Source organism: Mustela nivalis (assembly GCF_964662115.1).
Source record: "Mustela nivalis genome assembly, chromosome: 17".
NCBI lineage: Eukaryota > Metazoa > Chordata > Mammalia > Carnivora > Mustelidae > Mustela > Mustela nivalis.
The window spans coordinates 58,983,461-59,005,301 of record NC_139036.1 but is presented as its reverse complement, the minus strand read 5'-3'; the positions used below and the strand labels follow the sequence as shown (position 1 = coordinate 59,005,301).

The following is a 21,841-nucleotide window of genomic DNA, read 5'->3' as shown; positions in this document are numbered from 1 at the left end:
GCAGGAAGGTGGAGCCCCAGCAGTGGCTGCTGGATGGCCCCTCTGCTGGCCAGGAGGGGTCACTGCTGCCCTTCGCGGCAGAGCTGCAAAGCCAGTGGCCACCACTCCTGGGACTAGAGAAAAAACTACCAGTGGCCATCAAGCAACTCATTTTTAATCCCTGGTAATAACCACAAAATGGGAAGGTTTTGCAATTTTGCCTGTAGAGTCTGAAATAAAACAGCCATTCTTCCGCACATACTGCGGTTAGCAGACAAAACGACTTCCCAGCCCAGCTTTCCAAGAGATGATTCACCTTTGGGTTGCAATCCAGTGACAGGGACCCAGGGACTGTGCCTCTCTAGGTGCTATGGGCCCTGGAGCCCCTGCCTCTGGGGGGTCCGGAGACGGTCCGCAGAGACCAAGGGAGCAGCCGAGCATGGAGGGCAGAGGCCCCGATTGCTCAAGCTGGGCTGTGGCACGATGTTGACTCCGGTCCAAAGGAATCTGCAGGATGTGAACGCTGTTTACCGAAAGCCTCTCTCCAAACAGAAACCCAGTGCCCCTGGCTCATTCTTTTAGCTTCTCTAGTCTACTTGTCCCACAGGACAATTTAATAACTAGTTCGAAAGCAAACATGTTAAGTGATGTACCGCTGCCCCAGAACAGCAGAGCTACAGCCACCGCCACCCCCCTGCTCCCGGTTCCCAGCCACGAGAGCCTGCAGATCCGCCGGCCCACTGGGGGTGGGGAGGCTACAGATGCACTGACAAGGTGCTTCCAACACTGGAGCACCCCAGGCACAGCCAGGCTGTGCGGACAGGCCAACCCCCACTTCCAGAGCCCCCCAAGGGGGCCACCAGCAGCCGCCAGCCCTCGGGCAGGGTGGAAAGCTACTGCCCCCACCCAAGGAAGAGCTGCCATAGCCGGGGGCCCCAAAGGCCTTCTCTCAGGAAGGTCTTTCTCTGTGCAAGGTTTAAGCACCTGAAGATGCAGAGATTAGGCAGCAAGGTTTTGAAATCTGCTCCTGGAGACACAGGGCAGTTGGGGCAGGCGGAAAGCCAGGCCTGAGACGAATCTACACGCTACGTGTTCTGAAGATGCTGAGCTGTGAGATGATGACCCACACTGTGTTTTAGGCAGATGCAGTAAAAATAAGGCTCACTCTTCAAAAAAAAATTGCAAAGAAAAAAGAAAAATGAGGGGAGCCCACAGACAAAAAGAGACTTAGGTGACGTGTCACCGTCCCACACAAGGTCTGGACCTTACCCGGAACCTCAAGTCCAACACATGGAAAAACTGTAATAAAAAAATATCAGGCGACTGACACCGCGCAGGTGGTCGGGGTTTCTGCTGGCTCACACTTCAGCCAGAACGCTGGTACAGCGCTTGGCCTGGGCGTCTGTGAGACTTCAGATCTGGGGGCGGCCAGACACACACACTGTCCAGAGATACAGAGCGGCACGTAAACGTCAGCAGAAACAGGGGAGAGTCAAAGCGCTGCTCGGGAGGGAAGCGAGGCGGGAAACCGCTGCACCGTGTCGGACGGCTAGTAGTACATTCCTCTCTAAATTTGCACATGTGATGGGAACCTTGCTCGCGTCCCCCTGTGGGCCACAGCCAGTGGCTCCAGGCGCCAAGCAGCAGCCTCCATCCCTAGGGGCAGAGCGGGACCTGTCACCGAGCGTCCCTCCTGCTCCCACCGCCCTGGGCCCCACTTCACGATGCCGGCCCAAGCCGTGGTGCCGGTGTGAAGGGAAAGGACCACCCAATCGAGCTTCGGGCCTGGAAAACTTTGATGATACCCATGGTGACTCGCGGGACAGAGCCCTTGGGCCCTAGCGAGACATCCCGGCAACCACCCTGGGACAGAACCCCCCGACCCACATGCAGCCCCGCAAGACAGCACCTGTCTGTCCTCAGAAGAAGTTCTTAATCAGCGGAGTCACCATCTTCACCCACAGCTTCACCTGCCGACTGGGCTGCTCAAAGGTGGCGGAGGACACCACACCTGAGCGCAAGTAGAGCTGCTCCTGCTCCTGAGGGGGAAGAACAAACAGGCGTCAGGGTCTCCTGCAGCTCTGGGTGCCGTGGCCCCACGGCCCCGACGTCCGGCATGGAGCCGGCTCAGGCGCTGGGGGGCAGGGGGGCTGCTGCGTCAGGCAGGGGAGGCCGCCTGAGAGCCGCTGGAGAAAAGCCTAAATTCACCCTCACTCTGGCTGCGCAACTTAAAGACACGTTCTTGAAATGGGAGGGTTTCTCCTCTCTCAAGCTGGCACAGAGTTGTTCTGTGAACGTGGTGCCCGGAGCCGACAGAGGCCGACAGAGTGCGCTCTGCCGCTGCACATGGGGTCCCCGCATCTTCCCGGAGAGCAACTTGGCAACAGGTGTCAAAGCCTTAAGAAGCCCCAGCTGCAGGGATTTATCCCAAGGGAGAGCTGCGCACCCAGATCTCTGCGATCTTGTCTACCCCAGCGCCGCTCATGACCGGGAAAAACTGGAAAGTACCTAAATGTCCACCACAACTAATTAAAGATAATAAACCCATATGACAAGCCAGCACGCACCACAAGACAATCGCGTTCTAGAAGACAACCACGAATATAATCCTAGCTCTGTTAAAAAGACAAGTCATGCCTTTCCACACACACAAAACGAGAGGGAATCCTCGGAGTGACTTCTGTGACGTTTCTGAAAGGAGGGGCAGGCACCTTCCAATCTTTCTGAATTTTTACAATGAATGTTTATTTTATATTTAAAAACAAGTTTAAAGACACTCACATAAACCTTCTCTTAAACCGTGCTTACAATCTCTGAGAGGAAACACCTTCCTAAACGACACACGCCTTAAGTCCCGTGTTTCCATCCTAAGATATCGGACGAAAGGGTCAGGAAGTTACCCACTGGTTCCCACCACTAGGCGGGAGAGAGCCATCACTCTCTGGATCTTGGATCCTTTTGTCCAGAAAATCCCGACGACGCCACACCACCATGAGGACCGGAGAGAATGGCCCTGAAAACAGGGTCCACTACGGGCCCAGGGGCGTCAGAGGGAGCGCTGGGATGCTGCCGCTCCGGTGGCCCCGGGAACCGAAGGCGCTCTTCCCTGGGGGCAGGGACGACCCAGCAAGAACGGGGGGACAGAGGACACGACGGGAAGTGTCCACAGCTTTCCTGTCCAGGGCTGGACAGCCCCAGGAGCCCGACTTCATTTCTCCTGCATGGTTTTCAGGCTCACACCCTCGCCTCTCTCTCGAAGCCAGGGTCCACACACTTCCGAGCTGAGCAGGCTCCTGGGTGCCGGCAGCGAGGGCCCAGTCCCCGGCTGGACGTCCGTGATGGAGGAGCCGCCTGCGGGCTGGAGGCAGGCCTGCGGAAGTGTCCACAGACCCGGCTCCAGCTTCATGCTTTCAAACGAATCCTCAGCCGAGATTTCAATTAAATCACCAGAGACACTTACAGTTCCTCAGAGACCCCACAACAGGGCCAGAGAAGGAAGTCAGCTGGTCAGTTACAATGCTGGCCAGGGGAGTCTTTCTTGGGTCACAAGTGGTAAACCGTGTTCTCTGAACAAAACCAGGAAGTTTTCAGTTTTGATTGTGTGTACTAAGTGAAGGGAGGGGCTTTGGACTCTGATAAAAATACCTTTCCACTCCCAGCGCCCAGTGCGACAGGAGTAGGGCCCTTCCCTCTATCTCCCCAAGGAGAACAGGAGAGCAAGGACACGGGCAGCCGGGATTCTAGGGACTTTCTGGGCCGTGGGGAGGTTGTGTGGCAGGGCAGTCCCAGGATCAGGCACTGTAGGACCACCTGGCGGGAGCAGGGGGGTTACAGGCCCAGCATCCAAGTATTCAGGTGGAATGATCTAGAAATGCGTTTCTGCATTTCACAAGCACAGAAATCAGCGTGCCTCTGGAGAAGGAAGGGCCGCAGCAGTGTGAATGGCCACCCTCCCACAGCCTGAAGCCCATGGGACTCAGGTTTGGGAAGAAAAGGAAAATATCCCAAATATGCCATTTGGGATAACAGCTCCTGACCACAACCCGTCCAGCTTCCCTCCAGATCCAGGATGTGGGTTCAATCCCCTTACTCAGGAGGTCAGGGAGAGGGACCAGGACGAGGCCTGGGGGACTTGCCTCCACAAATCAACCCAGATCCACGGGGAACTGGTCCTGGCCCGAGGCCCGGTTCACACCCACAAGTGTACTGACCCAGGGCAGGGGCTCCCAGGCCGAGGCCTCTCTGCCACCCATCAAAAATCCAGCGGACCCCACCAGGTTGCAGCCCTGCCCCTCTCGCACCAACTCTAACTGGAGGAGCCTCAGCTGTGAGGCTTCCTCATTTTCTGGAAACCTCACGGTAGCAAGAAACCTGCTGAGCGGCTGGATTCTGCACTGGCCACCCAGAACACAGCCGCTACCACTTCCTCTGGCCCCCAGTCGTGAAGGCCTTCCCGGCACCCCGGCCCACTGGGCCGCTGACAGGATTCCCACATGGCAAAAGGCAGGTCCCAGAGACAAGGCAGTTACCGTGTCCTCATCCAGCAACAAAGGCTCCCACAGTTTCGCAACAGTCATTCCCAAACACTGGAGAATAAAAGCTTCACAAAGTCAACAGCCAAGGCTTCTGAGGTCTGGCCCACAGCAGCGTTATCTGTGTTCCGGTGACTCACGAGGGAAGCTGGCCCCCTCCATGGTAAGGGTTCGCTGGAAAGGTCACAGACCGAGAAGTGTACAGTGCCGCCCCGCTCGCACACGCATGGCATGGGGCTCCCAAGTACAGGCCACCAAACACACAGTCCCACAAAAGCACTAACGAATTCTCAGCAACTTTCTCTTTTTCTCTGGATGCACCCCACAGACGGAGGGCCGAGATAGCTGCTGACCCTTTGGGAACCACCCTGCATCCCTGCCCCGGTGAGGAAATGGGGCTCTCCCCCCGCTTCTCCAGGCCTTGAACCAGTCAGCAGCACAGGGTTCAGAGTCTCTAACCCCAGCTCGCGAAAGGGCTGCTCTCCCCACTTCCATGTGTCTTCCAAGGGCAGCAGGTGGGTCCTGGATCGGCCACCTGTGCCCCAGGCCAGAGCACTCCACAGGCTGAGCCAGCTCCCACTCTCAGGAGAACGCTCGCTTCTTCCCCTCACAGACAGAAAGACAGAAGCCTATGACAACCGTGAGCGTGAGGATAAGAAACTCCAAGACACTGCAACTCCCCAAGGAAAAGGGACCTGCCTTGTCAGCACTGTTGCCTGGCCAGTGATAAAGGGCCGAGCTGGCCACAAACTTCGGCCCATCCACACATCACCCACCTCCAGTCTCCGCAAACACCCCCGGAGAGACCCCTGCTGCTGGCGGGCACCCCCGCAGGCCCCCCGCGCCACCCCGCATGCACCGGGGAGCTACCCCAGGGAGACGTGTGGAGTGTGACAGAATCCAAGGGACAGGGCACACGGAGCCTTCGGCTCAGAGACGGAGGCACAGAGCTGCCCGCGCCCTTGAAACGGCTCCATTCTCCACGAAGGCCCTCTGCGTGGGGCTCGGGCTGCTTCCTGAGGTCCACCTCCTCTGTCTCTACAAGCAGGGACACTGGCACCCTGAGTGCCTGTTCTGCCTTCAGGGCTGGGGGCTCTGGGGCCTGCGTGAGCCTGGCTTCTCCCCCACACTCCCCCTCCCGCTGACCTGCACTGTGACAAGGGGCTGGGGTGTCTGGGTGAGAGAAGAGTGCCCTCGCCCGCACGGAGGGAGCACTCAGGGAGGAGGGAGCCCTCGGGGCCGTGGGGCCGGAGCAGCTACAGCGGGGTGGCGGGGGGGTTGGGGTTAGAGGGCACGCCGCTTCTCGGGGTGGCCCCGCAGCGGGCTTCTCTCAGGGCTGGGCTCCTGAGGACTAGGGTTCTTTCTCACAGTGGAGACGGTGGCGGGGGCCACTCTCAGGGGACCTGGTGACGCGGGCAGGGCTGAGCCCCCAGCCACCCTCCACTCAGCCCAGGAAACCCCGTTGTCCCGACCAACCTGGTGAAGCTGCTGCTGCAGGGCCCGGCTCTCCGTCACTATGGCGATCTGGGCCTCCAGGTCCCGGTGAACCGACCTGTACCCAAAATTAGGAGAGCCAATCAACGTGAGACAGGGCAGGCTGCTCCCTGCCAGGTACAGCCAGAGGCCTGCAGGGAAAAGGAAAGGTGCAGACAGGAAATGAGCACAGCATCTGCCGAGCGCCTCTCCACGCGCCATTCAACCTAAGAGAGAAGCAGCCCTGCTGGGAACGAGCAGTCAGGGAGGCCGCGCCGTCCACCCGGGTGCTGCGCAGACAGGGACCTGGGGCCATCCGCGGCCCCGAGAGGACGTTGCCTCGTCTCCGGCCAAGCACGGGAGAGGTGGGTCCTTCAGGGAGCCCCGGAGGCCCGTGCTCACGGCCCACTCTCACCACCCTGTGCTAACCACAGCCCCCCACCCCCACACCGAGACCTCAGGGCCTCTGATCCCGCTCTCTGAACCTCCTCGACCACATTCTGGCCACCGGCATGGAGCCCACTCTGACCAGAGGCTCCATAGTCCTGCCACGAGCACCAAGGGCACAAAGTCCGTAGCTGCTTCTCGGGAAAGACACCTCTACCGTGCTAAGAAGGTGGCCTAGGGAAGAGCAAACCTCCTACCAAGTGCACGGGCGCGGGGCTGCTCCATGGGGGTGGGGGCAGGGGGTACACAGCTCTCGGTAAGCCCAGGTCTCTCCACTCTGCATCCCTCCCACCCTGGGACACACGATTCCCCACCTCGGGCTGCTGACCTACCACACCCAAGGGTACCAGACAGGAGTCCCTGCCAGGGCTCAGGGACATCCAAGCCAGACACGTGAAGTTCACTAGAGGCCAGTGGCAGAGAGCACCGAAGAGGCCCTCTAAGTTTCTGTCCCGCCCCAAAGAGCACCATTTCCCCTTTTCTGCTAGGAAATGAGCCGCCTGACTGCACAGCCAGACAAAAAGCAGCCGGGGGGTGCACGGGGTCCTGCCCTGTCCCCCAGCATGCTGACAGGTGCATCATAAAGGTTGTGGGTTGTCTCAGAATCCTAATCTGTCCCCTCAGACAACAAGCAGGTGGGTCTGCTGTGCCCCCGGTCCCCCACACTCCATCCCCTCCCCCGAGTCCCAAGGCCGGCTTGCCCAGTCCAGTGCCCGTCACAGTTACTTCTCCTGAACAGACCACCCCGAAAACCCGACCTCTGCGGGACATCGGCTACCCTGGATCCCTCCTCTCAGGGGAGCACAGACTTGGGTCTGGCCACTGTATTTCCCACACCCTCGCTAGCACCAAACACGCTCAGCCCAGAAAACGCAGCCCGGGAGTCGGCCCGGCGCCCCTGCTCACGGCCAGCCTCAGGCCCTCCCACCACGGCTGGTCTCTCCTCCACCAACATGACCCTCTCAAAGGGCCCACGGGTGCGCATGACCATCACGAGCCAATCAACAACGTATAATACACACCAAGGAGCCGAAAATAGAAGGCCATTTCCTAATTCTCTCTCAGAGCAAGAGCGTTTCCAAGAATACCTTGGGTAAGAGATGACGACGCTCCGAGGCCTGTTCCTGTAATGCGCTCGACCCCCCCCACCCGGGGGCCACATCAAAGCCGCCTGCCTGCCTGTGTGCGTCGCTCACTTAACTGTACCGCCCCACGGGGCCACTGCCGTGTAGGCGACTGTGGGGCTCATCTTATCTCATGTCACCGCGGGGGTGTGCGGGCTAGCCCCTGGCACTGCTCCAGATGCCCAGGGAGGTCTGGGCAGAACAGCTGAGCCTGGACCATGGCAGTGCTGGCTCTCCTCCCGTGCTGGCCTCAGCCCCTCCTGCCCCACCTCTGCACGGAGCCTAAGGCTTGGGGGCCAGGGCCAGGGGCAGGCTCCGCCAGCCTCAGAGCTTTCCACCTGCCATGGCCAATCGAACTCTCGCGATGTCACCATCGGAAAGACTCAAAAGCAGTGGGGACACCTGGGGCTCGTGGCACAGCCAGCTCTCTAGAGTCCACTCAGTCGGGGACAGAGTGCGTAGCAGGGAGGCCTGACATACACGTGGCTGACACGGGCTAAAGCTGAGGTGAATCATGTGACCTGCGGGGTGTCCATCCAAGGCTCCTGGACCACAGGGCCTGCTGGGCAAGACTGAAAGGACCTGGTCTTGTGGGTATTTTTTATTTCTGAAATCTGCCTGAATGTACATTTCTTCCTCCCAAGGCAACCGAGGCGCCGGCCATGAGAGGCAGGCGGCCCACGCCAACAGCTCCTCGGCCACGCCACCGCCTCCCAGCCTGCTCTCACGAGCGACCACTGAAGAGCTGCTTCAGACCTGCAGCCCGATGAGGGGCGCCCGCGTCCGTGTGCTGCACATGCGTGCACCTGGGCTCTCCATGCAGTGAGACGAGGGCTTCCCCGCACCCGCCTGCCACGACCACCCCACTGGGAAGGCACAACAGACACCGTCTTCCTCCGGCTTTCGTCTCTGGCCCAGGCTGGCCTCTGGAGGGCACATGGGCGTGATGGGCAGCTCGCATGTGGAACATACTGGACGCCTTCGTGAGGCCGGCAACCGCCCCGCCACTTCCCCTGCAGACCCACATGGACCGTGATCTTTCTCCATCCAAAAGGACACAAAGCCCACAGATACTGAGGCCATGTGGCACCCGTGCCCCAGGAGCTCAAGACGCCACCTCGGGCACAGCCAGCCTTTCCGAGTACAAGTTCCTAACGTGGGACGCGTGTGCTGCTGGGCTAGACCCGGAGGACTACCAGGAAACTTCCATTCAGGGAGGGCCTCGAGAGGGTGCACACGGGGAGGGGGAGGGGCAGGGCCGGGGCTCTCGCACTTGCCAGCAGGGCTGCAAGTCTGTCATCAAGCCCAGGGCCTGACCTTTGCGCCCAACGCCTTCACCAGTCTAGCACCCGCCAGACTGGGAGGGACACTCAGCAAGAGCAATGGCACAGCAGGGGACTGGCCGCAGGCAGTCCGCAGCCCCAGAGGGAGCGCGCTGAGGATACAGAGGACTGGACCGAGTCCCAAGACTTCTGCAGGCTCCCAGCTCTGCAACGAGAGCCCCCCCTGCCTGCCCTGGGCAGCCTCTTGTGCTCCACTCCCGTAGGCACAGTCCCTCCTCCACGCGGTCCCAGCACCGCGCTGCAGGGTAGACTAGGTGGCTCAAGGCTCCCGCAGCGCTCCCTCACCAGTCCTCGGAGCTCTTCCCACGGCCTGGCCCCCTTCCAGCCTGCCTCCCTCCCTCCCGACCTGCCCCCCTCACTCCTCTCCATGCCTAGCATGGTCTTGGGACCTCATGATCTTGGGTCCCCCTCCTGGAGCCTCCAGCCAGGACCTGTGCTCAGTGAGTGTCCCCTTCAAAGAGAGGCCTTCCCAACCCCCGAGTCGAACAGACCCCCATCAGCCCAGACGCCTCCTCCTCCTACTCTGGTCTTCCACACGCCGGTCCCCTACCTAACGTTCCATGTGAACAGATTCATCTGTACCTGCTTCCTGTTCGAGGAAACCGACATCTAGAGAGAGCAAGGGCTTTGGTCCCCAGCAACGGGTTCCCAACACCCTGAATGCTGCCTGGTGCATGAAAGACACACATGTGACATAAGTACTTGTTTGAATGAGATAAACAGTGCATCTTCTAACAAGTGATGAAAAAATTAAGTTCAAAAAGCTCTGCCTTCTAAAGCAGGAGCTCACGACTATTTCTGGAGAGAGGACTTCCCTGAGGCTCTCTTCAAGAAAGACGTCAAATTACACTCCCTCCTTCCTTCACCTCCACCACAATATTCTGCAACCGACTCCAGAGGATTCTCAGACCACTAGAGAAATACAAGGGGACAGGAGACACCACAGTCTCGAACTCAGAGAGCAAAGCACTTGCCTGACACTCCAGGCTGCCGTGTCCACGTCTCTTCCCCCCTCCCCGCCCTCACCCCCGCCCCGCAGAGCCCTGGGTGCAGCCCTGCCCCAGCGCACACCTGCTGGTGCCCAGGGGAGGCGCATGGGCCAAACACCTAGGGTGAAGCTGCCCCGGCTCGCACCACGAGCTCACCTTTGGGCACCGTGCCAAGCTGCCTGTCGGGAAAACAGTAAAAATAGTGACAATTCTCACAATCATTAACAGATTCCTCTGTCAGCGGGAGCCAGAAATCTCTTACTCCAATGGCCTGCCCCACCCTGGCCACACAGCATGCTGTTAGCCTAGGGGACAGCACCTGGATGGAGTCCAAGCTCACTTTCTGATCCTTCCCTGAGACGTCCCCCAGCGCGGAGACGCCCCTGTCCGAAGGGACTGTGGGCCTGTCGCTCCCAGCCAGAAGTCCCGCAGTGGCCCCGGGCATGACACAGGCCCACTCTTCTCCGAGAGCAGGAGACGTGAGAACCAGGCCCAACAGACACATCCCTCATCCCCACTCAGGCTCCCCTGGGGCTGCTGCCTTCTCAAGACCTAGAGAGGGTAGTTCGTTGGCACAGGACAGATGCAGGGCTTACAACGTCTGACAGCCACTGTGCACTGGCCCCCAGACCCCGCTGTCCCCCAGGACCAGGCTTAACAGGGGAGTCCCTGCAGCAACCGAGAAGCCCTTCAGTGGACAGACAGATGAATAAACTGCGGGCCGTCCAGACGAGGCAATGCTCTTCCGCACTGAAAGGAAAGAGCTCTCGCCACGAAAAGCACTAAGGTTTAAGGACCTAGGTGGCTCAGCAGGTGGACCTCTGCTTTCGGCTCAGGTCATGCTTTGGGATCATGGCACTGAGCTCTGTGTCAGGCTTCACGCTCAGCAAGAATCTGCGTGTCCCTCTCTCTCCCCCTCTGCTCTTCCCCTCTCTCCCTCAGATAAATAGAATCTTTAAAAGAGGAAAAAAAAAAAAAAAGAACCTTAAATGCCCATTACTAGCGCACGCAGCCGGTCTGAAAAAGACTACAGACGGTGTGAGGACAACCATATGACATTCTGGGAAAGGTGAAAATCTGGAGACAGTAAACGGTCAGGGTCAAGGTCGGGGGAGGCGGGAGGGACGGACATGAGGCAAGGAGAATGTTCAGGGCAGTGAAAGGCTCTCTCTGTGACACCGTGATGACAGATACACGTCCTCACCCGCCTGAACCCATGAACGCACACCACCGGGATGTCCCGGATATAAAGTGTGGCCTCAGGGAGACAGTGTGTCAACGTCGGTTCACGGGTTACCAGTGCGCTCTTCCCTGCCGGCTGCTGACAGAGGGGCAGGGCGTGACCAGAGCATGGGGTAGGGAAAACCACACTAGCTGCCCCTCAATTCTCTGAACCCAAACCGCTCTAAAGAAATTAAGTCTCTTTGGGCGCCTGGGTGGCTCAGTGGTTAAGCCGCTGCTTTCGGCTCAGGTCATGATCTCAGGGTCCTGGGATCGAGTCCCGCATCAGGCTCTCTGCTCAGCAGGGAGCCTGCTTCCTCCTCTCTCTCTCTGCCTGCCTCTCTGCCTACTTGTGATTTCTCTCTGTCAAATAAATAAATAAAATCTTTAAAAAAAAAAAAATTAAGTCTCTTAAAAATAAATACATAAGGGGCTCCTGGGTGGCTCAGTCATTAAGCATCTGCCTTTGGCTCAGGTCACGATTCTGGGGTCCTGAGGATCGAGCCCCACTTCAGGCTCACTGGTCGGCGGGAAGCTGGCTTTTCCCTCTCCCACTCCCCTTGCTTGTGCTCCCTGTCTTGCTCTGTCTCTGTCAATTAAATAAATAAAATCTTTAAAAAAATAAATACATAAAATAAATACACATTTTCACTTAAAAGGCTAAACGTGACGACACAAGCGGTGTTGTAGCGCCCGCCCCATGGCCCCGGGACACTCTCCTCGCCTCTCGGCCACTTCACAGAAACCCCAACAGAATGCACGTCAGGTCACCGTACTCTCCCGACGGCGAATCAGTGCCGTCCCTCCACATCACACAAAGGTTGGACTGGGTCCCCCCAGGATTGCCAAAGGGGAATCTGGGCTGAAAACTAGACTTCAAGAATTCAAGTCTGAGGGGCTCCTGGGTGGCTCAGTGGGTTAAGCCTCTGCCTTCAGCTCAGGTCATGATCTCAGGGTCTTGGGATCAAGCCCCGCATGGGGCTCTCTACTCAGCAGGAAGCCTGCTTCCTCCTCTCTCTCTGCCTGCTTGTGATTTCTCTGTCAAATAGATAAAATCTTAATAAAAAAAAAAACAACATTCTAAGTCTGGCGGCCTCTCCAGCACATCGCTCGCACACCGGGCCTCCTCCAGTGGCCTCTTCAAAAACCCAAAGAAAACCGAACAGACCACGTGGCGGAAGTCTCTAGAGCGAGCGCCTGTAAACAGTGGACAGCTCCTCTGGTGCTGTGAAGCAGCATGGAAATGACAACGACTCCAGTCCGCCGAGGCATCCGTGACGCAGGCTGGGGAGAGGTGCCTTGACTCCGCAGCCCGCCGAGCGGAGGTGCCCACGGCTTCCCCACGGGTCACCTCTCACGGTCGTTCTGCAAGGCATCTGGACTGCTGCCGGGCGCCCCTGCCCCTCGTGAGCCGGACAGCACTGGCCCGCGGACCCCCGCCCTCGACGAGCAGCCAGCCACTGGCGCTTGCTGACTGCTGCAGTCATGTCCACACGATGCCCCCCGCCCAGCCTGGCAGCTTCCCGCAGGCAGGGCCCACGTAGCGTGTTCCTGCATCACCTCCCTCCACGGGCCACGAGCAGGTCCAACACTGAGTCCCTCCCTGACTAGGGGGACTGGAGGCACCACGTCCAGTGCTGCTGAAGCCACAGGGATGTAGACACCTCGAACACGGGATCTCAGTTCACTCTCCTCACGGGGGGCGTCCAGGAGCACTGGGGGCCGAGATGAGCCAGACCTGTCCTGCGGGAGCGTGGGTAAGGCCATCTCGGCGTACCAGCTGCTCAGCCACCGGCGGGCACAGACATACCACCAGTACCCGCACGGGCCCTGCAGGGAGTCGGCAGTAAACCCCACCCACCCCAGCCGCCCCTGGGCTGCCTGTTCCTCTCCCAGACTGCCTTGGGGAGAACGGGCATCCAGGATAAACCAGGAAAGGGGGCCGCTGAAGGACCCCCCCCCATAACTATTAATCACAATCACAGGAAAGGACCCTGACCTCTGACTTCACCACTGACTGACCTCTGACCTCTGACTCATGGCTGCTCTGCTCAGGTACCCCAGCCCCCACTCCCTCTCCCTCACATACTCTGACACACACACAGGCACGCGTGCCCTGGGATTCCTGGCCATCCCCACTAATCCAGTGCTCCCGGAGTGCAAGGCCCCACCCGGGGTGGGGCAGAAGCCTGCCCATCCGGGAATGGGCGAGCCACACTGGAAGAGCCGGTTGGGTGTTTCTCTTTCAACGGTTGGGTGTTTCTCTTTCAACGGTAACTTGGGGGGTGGGGTGGGGGGCACTGCTCACTTATCAGTACTGCCTGCTTCAGGGAAATAACCCACAGCCCAGTCAGAGCCATGGGGCCAGGTGGAGTAGGCCCGGGTGCAGGGGCGGGGGGAAGTGTCACAGGCTGGACGAGGAGGGAGCACTTTCTGGATGGCCCCGGCACAGCTCCTGGGCACACACATCCCCTCCAAAGAACAAAGCCTCGCCCAGCTTCCAGCGTGGTCTTCAACACCCCACGCCTAGGCACCTTCACTATTCTCGTAAGGAACAAAACCAATCCTAACATACTTTCACCGCCTCCTCACTGGCTGGCCCAACCCGCCCAGAGGCATCAGACCCCCGCCTACCTCAGCACATGGCTCAGGGAGGCAGCTCACTCTCCACACCCAACAGTGCCACCTGCCCGGGCAGTGGGTCTCCCAGCAGGAAGAGGGAGCCACCCAAAAGGCCAGAAGCTGTGACAGTTCTAAGACCTCAGAAAGTCCTAGGGAGTTTTTAAAACACACACACACACACACACACTCACACACCGCGTTGGAATTGTCCTCAGAGAACTGGATTCAGGAGATAGAGAGCAGTCTGGGCTTTAAAACTTTTGTTAACATATCCCCAGGTGAAAACCAGCGTGTAAGACAAAAAAAGAGTTTCACCCACGCAGTGATCCCCAAATGACCTCAAATTTAAACAATACAGACAAGCAGTCCACAACCAGGGCTCCCAGGGCCACAGACCAGAGACCAAGACAACATCACCCTCTCCCCCATCAGCCCCTCCGCAAGACTCCAGCACCAGCACAGGAGCACAGCAGGCCTCAACCACCACCACGAAGCCAGAAAAACCACGTCCGCCACTCGTGGCCAGGGGCTCTCCGCGTCGGTACCCTTCTTCTGACACAGGACTAGGCAGCTCAGTGGTGTGGCCCCTGGAGCACCGGAAGGAGGGACTGCACTCAAGGCAGGTGCCCCGAAACGCCGCTCACCCCCGTCTCAGCCCACGGGCCTGGGATAACGCACACGTGGGCCGCCCCAGGAACGCACACCAGTGCCCGCGGGGATCGGACCCGCAGGCGGTTCAGGCCCCACGTACGGGCGGCGCCATGTGGCTCAGAACGAAAGGACACGGCCTCGTGTCCCAGCTAAAAAAAAGTGGAGGATTCACAGAGAGGAAAAAGAACCACAGTAGGGAGAGAAAAACTGAAAAACCGGGCTGTTTAACAGTAAATAAATCACCCCTAACGCACCCTCTGTCCCTGAGAAGGGCACGGCCGAGGTGGGAAGAATCCACAGCGTGACCGGTACAGTGACCCAGTCGCTATCAGAGACGACGGCCTGTGCCTCTCCGCCCCCGGAAGTCCCGCGCGCCTTCTGCAACAGGCACCCCAGCCTCCGGCGTCAAGTTCTGGGAGCAAGGGGGAGCACAGCAGGGACACTCTCAGACGGGAGGGGCGGGCGCGCACAGTGGCCGGGACGACGGGAGCCAAGGGAGCGGGCCGGCCCTGCGTACCTTTGGCGTGGAACGTCCAGCCCCTCCGCCAGTACTCCTGCAGCCGGACGCGCTCCTGCTGGCCCAGGCTGCACAGCTCACGGAAGAACTGCCGCTCGATGTGCACGTACGCGGCCGGGATGGCCCCCGCCACCCCCTTGGCCCCGAAGAAGCCGTTCACCTCCGGAGAGGCCAGCAGGATCTGGTACTCAGCCCGCGTGCCCAAGACCAGGTCCATGTAGGCCTGGGTCAGGTTGAAGTAGCCGGTGGTGAGATAGACCCTGGCGCCTCGCTCAGCCTCTGTCAGCAAGGTCTCGGTGACAATCTCGTCGATCTGGATCTCAAAGGGCTTCATCTGGATCAGTGGGTAAATCCAGGTGTCGGGGGCTGGCCTCCGGTCCCCGGAGGCGGCTGCGTCCTCCTGAGTCAAGAGGGAGTCGCCGTGGAAGGTCTGGGCATGCAGCACTTGCTGGCGGACCCTGGCGGAGTTGATCACATCCATCACTCTCTTGTTGGCCGCCCTGCAGTACGCAGCCCGGTCACCTGCAGGGACACACGGGAGAGGAGGGTGAGGGCAGGAAGCAGAGGTTCCGAACCCTTGCCTGCATGGGGACATGGCACCAGACAGCCAAGCGCAAATGCCCCGACGGACCACCTGCGGACACGCTCTGATGGAGCCCAGGCCCAGGCGAAGCTCCTCCGTGGATACCAACGTCCGAGGCAAGGCCACGAAGAGCCTGCGCGAGGGAATGCGGCACGGCCTCTACCAGTCACACTTATAAAGAGAAAAAGCTTTGTTTTTTTTTTTTTTTTAAAGATTTGATTTTTAAGTCTTCTCCACACCCAACGTGTGTCACAACTCCGAGATCAAGAGCCGCATGCTCTACGAACTGAGCCAGCCAGGCGCCCTCTCAAGTTCAAAAACAGCCCATACTACTTGAGGGAGACCCATCAAGGGAGTGGAGCCTGGGGACGCAGCGCCCCACGGGCCCCGGAGGGGCTTCCAGGAGCCGCCCACGACGCACATGCGTGTGAACTGCACGCCAGTGGCTGGGGCTCGGTGTGCTCTTTAGTGAGAGGGTTTAATAATAAAGGCACATGTGAGCGTGAGCCACAATGCACGGGCACAACTGCAGGCTGAGCGGGTGCCACACGGCGGGACGGTGGGAGCGGCCCCAAGGCACAGCATGAGGACAGGCAGGCTGGCACCCTGCGCGTCTACACAAGACACTGGAGACGGGTGGCCGACCAGACACGCTGGACGGACGAGAAGTGACCATAAATGCTATCAGCCGACGACACGACTGAACACTAACGAGCCAGCATCCAGCCCGAGAAGCGAAGATCAAACCAAAAGCTCAGTGGGAGCGGGGCCAGGTGACGCGCAGAAGTTCACGGAACGCCGACGACGGGAGAGCGGAGAGTGTTCATGCTGCCCGGGCCGGCCGGCCAGGACACTGAGGAAACAGGAAGCCTCGGGGAAGCCTGAGCCAGAATCAAAGAGGAACAGGACAGGACGCACTCACAGGCCAGGATGGGGCAACACGGGAGGGCCTCTGGGGGTGGGCTCTGGGATAAGGAGAAGGGATGGCTTGGGCCAACCCTCCCTCCCTGACAGCAGCGCCCACGGGGGAGGAGGCAGCCGCCAGCCCCACTGTGTCTCAAGCTGTCCTTCGGAGTGTGACGAGTGACCCCTGCATCCGTTCACTCCTTCCGAGCTGCTCAGGTCCCCCGGGCCCAAGTGCACAGGCCCAGACACCCCTACCTGCCCCCTGAGCACGCTGACTCACCCTTCCCAGAACATGGGGCCTACTTCTCTGCACATTCGTGCCTGGCCTGTACAGTCAGACCAGGGATTGGCCAGTGCTTCCCGTACGGACCAGGTATTAAGTATATCAGGCTTTGCAAGCTGAAGGCACCCATATAACGAGAAAAAGCAAATTTCCACACATTTTTTATTGATAAGAATTTAAAATATCACAGTAATAACTGAGAATCCAGGCTGGCAGCAGGCAGAGCAGGCGCCCAGATCACAGACTGGCTCCAGGGCTAGGCTTCCTCTGGCACCCAGGACAGGGGCTCTTCTCCTCATATGGTCAGGGTCTACCCCCCCCCGCCGCCCCCGACTGCTGACACTGCTGCAAATTCAGTAGCAGGCCTTCCCAAAGGCCACCAGGAAGCCACAGGAATCACAGGAATGCAAATGCCCCCAGGATCGCTAGCTGCCAGGGTTTGCCTGTTTCCAGGGAACAGAGCAAGGGCTCTCCCGTTTCACTTTCCAGGCAGGAGGCCACAGACCTCAGCAGAGCTGAGAGCCACAGAGCCCCCGAGCTCATGGTTCGGGGAGGGCAGGCTGCTTCCTGTAAGTGCAGGGCAGGCCCCTGGCTCCCTCCCCCAGGCCCAGGCCAAATCCCACACTCCCACCTTCCCTGGACCCACAGAGCACGACTGGTGGCCAGTGAGTCACCTCGGTCTGGCCCCAGAGACAAAAGCAAAATGAGCCTCTGTCACCCAAGTCCTGCCAGCACATGGCAAGGCTCCGAGAGGTGCACCCCCGGGGCCCCCAGCCGCCCCCTGCAAGCTCGGGAGGCCAGCCGAGCCCACACCCTACCTTTGTAAGGATGCACCATCCCCTCCAACACCTGCACCGTGTTGTCAGCCTGCAGCTGCAGGGACACGTCCCCCACTGCGCCCACCAGCTCTGTGAAGAAGTCCGCGACCTCGGGGCAGTCCTGCAAGAGCACGTAGCGGTCCTGGCGGTTGGTGAAGTACGAGTCGCTCAGGTTTGCGCTGCGGGGAGGAAAGAGGCGGGTAAGGGCTGGGGCCGGAGAGGGCACGGCAGCGGGGCCAGGGGAACTGGTGGGGGCAGGGCGGCAACCGGCTCAGGACCCCACGGTGGCAGGTGACCCCGAGCCTGGCCACTTACACAAGACGGGGCTTGAGTGGCATGAGGTGCCACAAAGGAGGGAGCCAGAGGGGCGCCTGGGTGGCTCCATGGGTTAAGCCCCTGCCTTCGGCTCAGATCATGGTCTCAGGGTCCTGGGATCGAGCCCCGCATCGGGCTCTCTGCTCGGCGGGGAGCCTGCTTCCCCCTCTCTCTGCCTGCCTCTCTGCCTACTTGTGATCTCTCTCTCTGTGTCAAATAAATAAATAAATAATCTTTAAAAAAAAAAAAAAAGGAGTGAGCCATGGAGCCCCACCCCTGAGGCGACAACCAGCTGGCAGAGGAATGACGCTCTCAAAGCTAACTAACCGCCAGGGCTCATCCCCAGGGCCCGGGGTTCAGAATCAGAAGGACCCAGGTGGCCAAGGTGGCTCCGTGGTTTGTTTCTTCGGTGTTCCTGGCTCTGCCTGAGGAAGTCGTTCGCCCTCTCTAGTCTCTCACGCATGAAGTGAGATAAACACTACACGGGTCTCTGCAAGGATGACACGCAACAGCACACCCAGGCTCAGAAGAGTGGCTAGCGCCTGGGAAGTGCTCAAGAAGCCGGCGCTCCCTTCTGAGCACCCTGTGGGCTCCCAGATGGAGGGACGCCTGGGAGCCACAGCAGATGTGGTGTCGTGGAAGACACGGAGGCTTCCGTGGAAGACTAGAGACATATGACAACATTCTTGAAGGCCTGAGGAGACGGACGTTCCTTCTTTGCGTTCCGCTAACTTCCACCCCGGACAGTATCCAGGGGAGGCCCCAGAGGCACGGCAGCCTACTCACCCGCTCAGGATGACATTATTGTCAAAGAGGTACACTTTAATGTGCTGCAGGCCGATCGTCTCGTTGAAGCGCTCAGGGATCAGGAGCCTGAGAAGCCCACGCAGGTTAGGCGTGTGAAAGAGAGAGACGCGAACCTGTTCTGGAAACTTCTGCAGCAGCGGGAGCAGCATGGTGCGGGAGTTCTTTCTACCTGAACACAGGGGTGAGCGGAATTTGAAAAACAACAGGTAATTCACTCCAGAAAAGATAGTGAGCCTGGAGGGGAGGAGCCGCCCCCCGTAGGCCCACATCTCCCTGCACTACCCATCCGAATCGGCCAGAACCCCAGGCACCGCTGCGAGCCAGAGAGCCTCAGACCAAATTCTGCTCTGGACATGGACATGTCTCAGAACAAGACTGGGGTGTTCGGGGCCACAGGCAGCTGCCATTTTAACACCAGCACCATTCGCCCTCCTCCTGGAAACTATACCCCCCGTCTTCCTAGGGGTACCACCCGATTCTACTCTTGGTGTTCCTACTCTGGGTAATAATGGCTCTACCCACCCTGAACCCTTGCCCCAACTCCACAGGAAGACATCCCGGCTGGACTGGGCCCGTTGGTACGCGCAGAGCCCCGGTGCACGGCCCATGGAAGGCCACTCAGGCAGCAGACCGTCTTTCAATGGATAAAATGTCATGGCCAGATGGGCCTGGGGCTCCCAGAGGTCACCACATGGAGCCTGAGAATGAAGCCAGCCCAAAAGAAGGAGGGCCAGCAGATGGGTCTTGGTGACCAGCCAAACCCCCAGATCATGACCCACCCAAGGCAGGTCAGTCACAGGAGTCAAAAACAGCTCTTTTTGTCAAAGTTGTTTTTCTTTGGGCTTCCAGTCACTTACTACAGAAGGAATGCTGACGGACAGCCAGGCAGTCTAGGCGGTCTTCGAACATCCTGGCTTTTGTGGGGGACGGAGGGAGGGGACAGACACAGACGGACGGGGATGGGACAGGACAAGGGCGTAACTCCGAACAAGGGTCTGAAAGAGGAAAGGTCAGAGCAGGCGGGAATGCGCCAGACCTACCTCTTGAGCCCCGCGTGAAGTCCAAGAGGATGGACACCTTGAGGTCTGAAGGAAACTTGGCTTGGAGTGACTTTTCCAGAGTGCATTCCAGACAATCTACCTGCCAAGAAAAGAACCCCAAAAGAGCAGAAGTATAAGATCCAAAAAGATGATTATGTATTAAAAGAACAGATGGAGGGACACCTGGGTGGCCCGGTCAGTGAAGCATCTGACTGTTGGTTGTCAGCGCAGGTCTCAATCTCAGGATTGTGAAGTTCAAGTTCAAGCCCCACATTGGGCTCCACAGCAGGTATCAAGCTTACTTAAAAAAAGAAAAGGATCAACTTGCCAGGTAACACCCCCCCCCCAAAACACGCATCCTCTTGGAACACACATCTGCACCATGAGACTTCTGAGACCAGTAACAGTAACCAGAAGGTGCCACCCAGCTCCCTCGTCCAGCCAGGCCTCTCAGGGAGAGCGCGTCTGTGGGTCAGACACGTTGCCCAAGCAGTCCCAACCTTGCCACTCTGGGAAAGGCTAAGACACGAGCTCTCACACATTTCAACAGACATCCCCACAGACACACACAGCAAACAGTGACTACACATGGACAGCACTTGGTAAATATTTGCTGAACCAGCGAATCCAAGACAAAACCTGCCCCCTGGCCACTCTCCATGGGCTCAACACGATAGTCTTCTCCCAGAAGAACAAACAGGCTTCCCAAGCTTGCAGTAAAAGTGTGTCCTGAAGACAGAAGGAGAACTCCCTGCAGGGGGCGAAGGGGACAGGAAAGGACAGAAGTGCTTCTGCTGACCCACCATCCCGTTCCTGCCCCCCGTCCCTGGGACTTCCCAGCTCCTCCCTGTGGGTTTCCAGACAAGGAGGAGCCCAGAGAAAACACTGTGGCCCATTTCAGAGCCCGAGTGGAAAGCCATCCGAAGGTGAGGACAACAGAACGCTCTCACTCCCACTCGCGTGAAGTCAGCCCACAGACGGCGCCTGCACACCAACCGCATGCTGGACTTCCGCCGCAGGAAGCATGCCCTGAGCTAACCTGTGGTTTCTGCTCCTTCCCATCCTGCCCATCTCCCCGCAGGCGACAAGTGTGGTATAATGCCAAGTCCAGGTGGACCAAGGCAGGCCACAGACCTGGCACCTGACCCCAGCCCGACCTGTGTTTTGGTCCATTTGTCTAGTACAGGGTCAGAAAATCTGCTCTGCAAAGGGCCAGGCAGTAAACACCCTGGGCTTTGGGAACCAGACGGTCTCTGTCACAACTCCTGAGTTCCACCGCTGTGGCCAGAGAGCAGCTACAGACGGCGCGGTGGTGAGCAAGCACAGCTGTGTCCCAGTAAAGCTTCACCTACAAACACAGAAATCTGACCGCACAGGCTTCTCTTGTGTCACAATTAATCTCCTCTTTTCAACTTTTTCCCAGTCATCTGAAAACGCAAAGACCATTGTCACCCACAGGCCATACAGAAATGGGCAGCGGGCCGTCGTTCACCGAATCCGAGAGCAGCACACAGAGCATTCTCGGAACCGTGGTGCAGGGCGCAGAGGACCTGTGGGCGAGGACGAGCCCCCGCCCCACACCCCTCACCAGCCCTCCTGACTGGGCCAACCCCCAGCAGGACAGGGCGGCTCGACCCTGATCCCAGGGCACCGTGCAGCCAGGGGGAACGAGGTGATGCACTGCTGCCGTGGGGACCACCCCACCTCAAACCTTACCAGTTCCTGTTCCAGAGGACCTGTCCCCAGGTAGAGGGACGCCATCACCACGCGTCTCTTGGCCACGTTGATCTGACTCTGAACGAGAAACAAGTCACAGTCATTTCCACAGCTCACGGAGGACACCAAACAAGTAACGCTCCGGGCCCGGCTCTACATCTGAAGCAAGCCCCATGCTAACAGTAACTGCCCACGATCCTCATTTAAAGTACTCCCCCTGGGGGGCCCCCCGGGGGATTCATTCAATTCAGCGTCTGCCTTCGGCTCAGGTCATGATCTCATGGGTCCTAGATCGAGCCCTGCATCGGGCTCCCTGCTCAGGGGGGAGCCCGCTTCTCCCTCTCCCTCTGCTGCTCCCCCTGCTTGTGCTCTCTCTGTGTCAAGTAAATAAAATTTTTTTAAATCTTGAAAAAAAAAAAATACTCCCCCTGAGAGACATGACCTAACTATACAAACCGTGACACAGCCATCAGAA

At 58.9% G+C, this 21,841-nt stretch overlaps 1 protein-coding gene across 5 annotated transcripts in view; it reads right to left on the bottom strand.

Moving 5' to 3' along the window:
* PGS1 (phosphatidylglycerophosphate synthase 1) overlaps window positions 1-21,841 on the bottom strand; it is a 35,548-nt gene that overhangs the window by 2,109 nt on the left and 11,598 nt on the right. Inside the window, exons 3-10 of one of the 5 annotated variants that reach the window (XR_014304495.1) lie at window positions 21,367-21,444; window positions 19,651-19,750; window positions 18,590-18,779; window positions 17,489-17,667; window positions 14,899-15,420; window positions 5,988-6,136; window positions 1,889-2,018; window positions 296-486 (exon numbers count right to left, since the gene is read on the bottom strand). Coding sequence is in view for 1 of the 5 variants with exons in the window: in XM_082705475.1 (XP_082561601.1) it covers window positions 1,899-2,018; window positions 5,988-6,136; window positions 14,899-15,420; window positions 17,489-17,667; window positions 18,590-18,779; window positions 19,651-19,750; window positions 21,367-21,444 (1,338 nt within the window). In the remaining 4 variants the exon portion in view is untranslated. The remainder of the gene's footprint in view (window positions 1-295; window positions 487-1,888; window positions 2,019-5,987; window positions 6,137-14,898; window positions 15,421-17,488; window positions 17,668-18,589; window positions 18,780-19,650; window positions 19,751-21,366; window positions 21,445-21,841) is intronic. The other 4 variants (XR_014304494.1, XR_014304496.1, XM_082705475.1 and 1 more) reach the window with 4 other exon arrangements.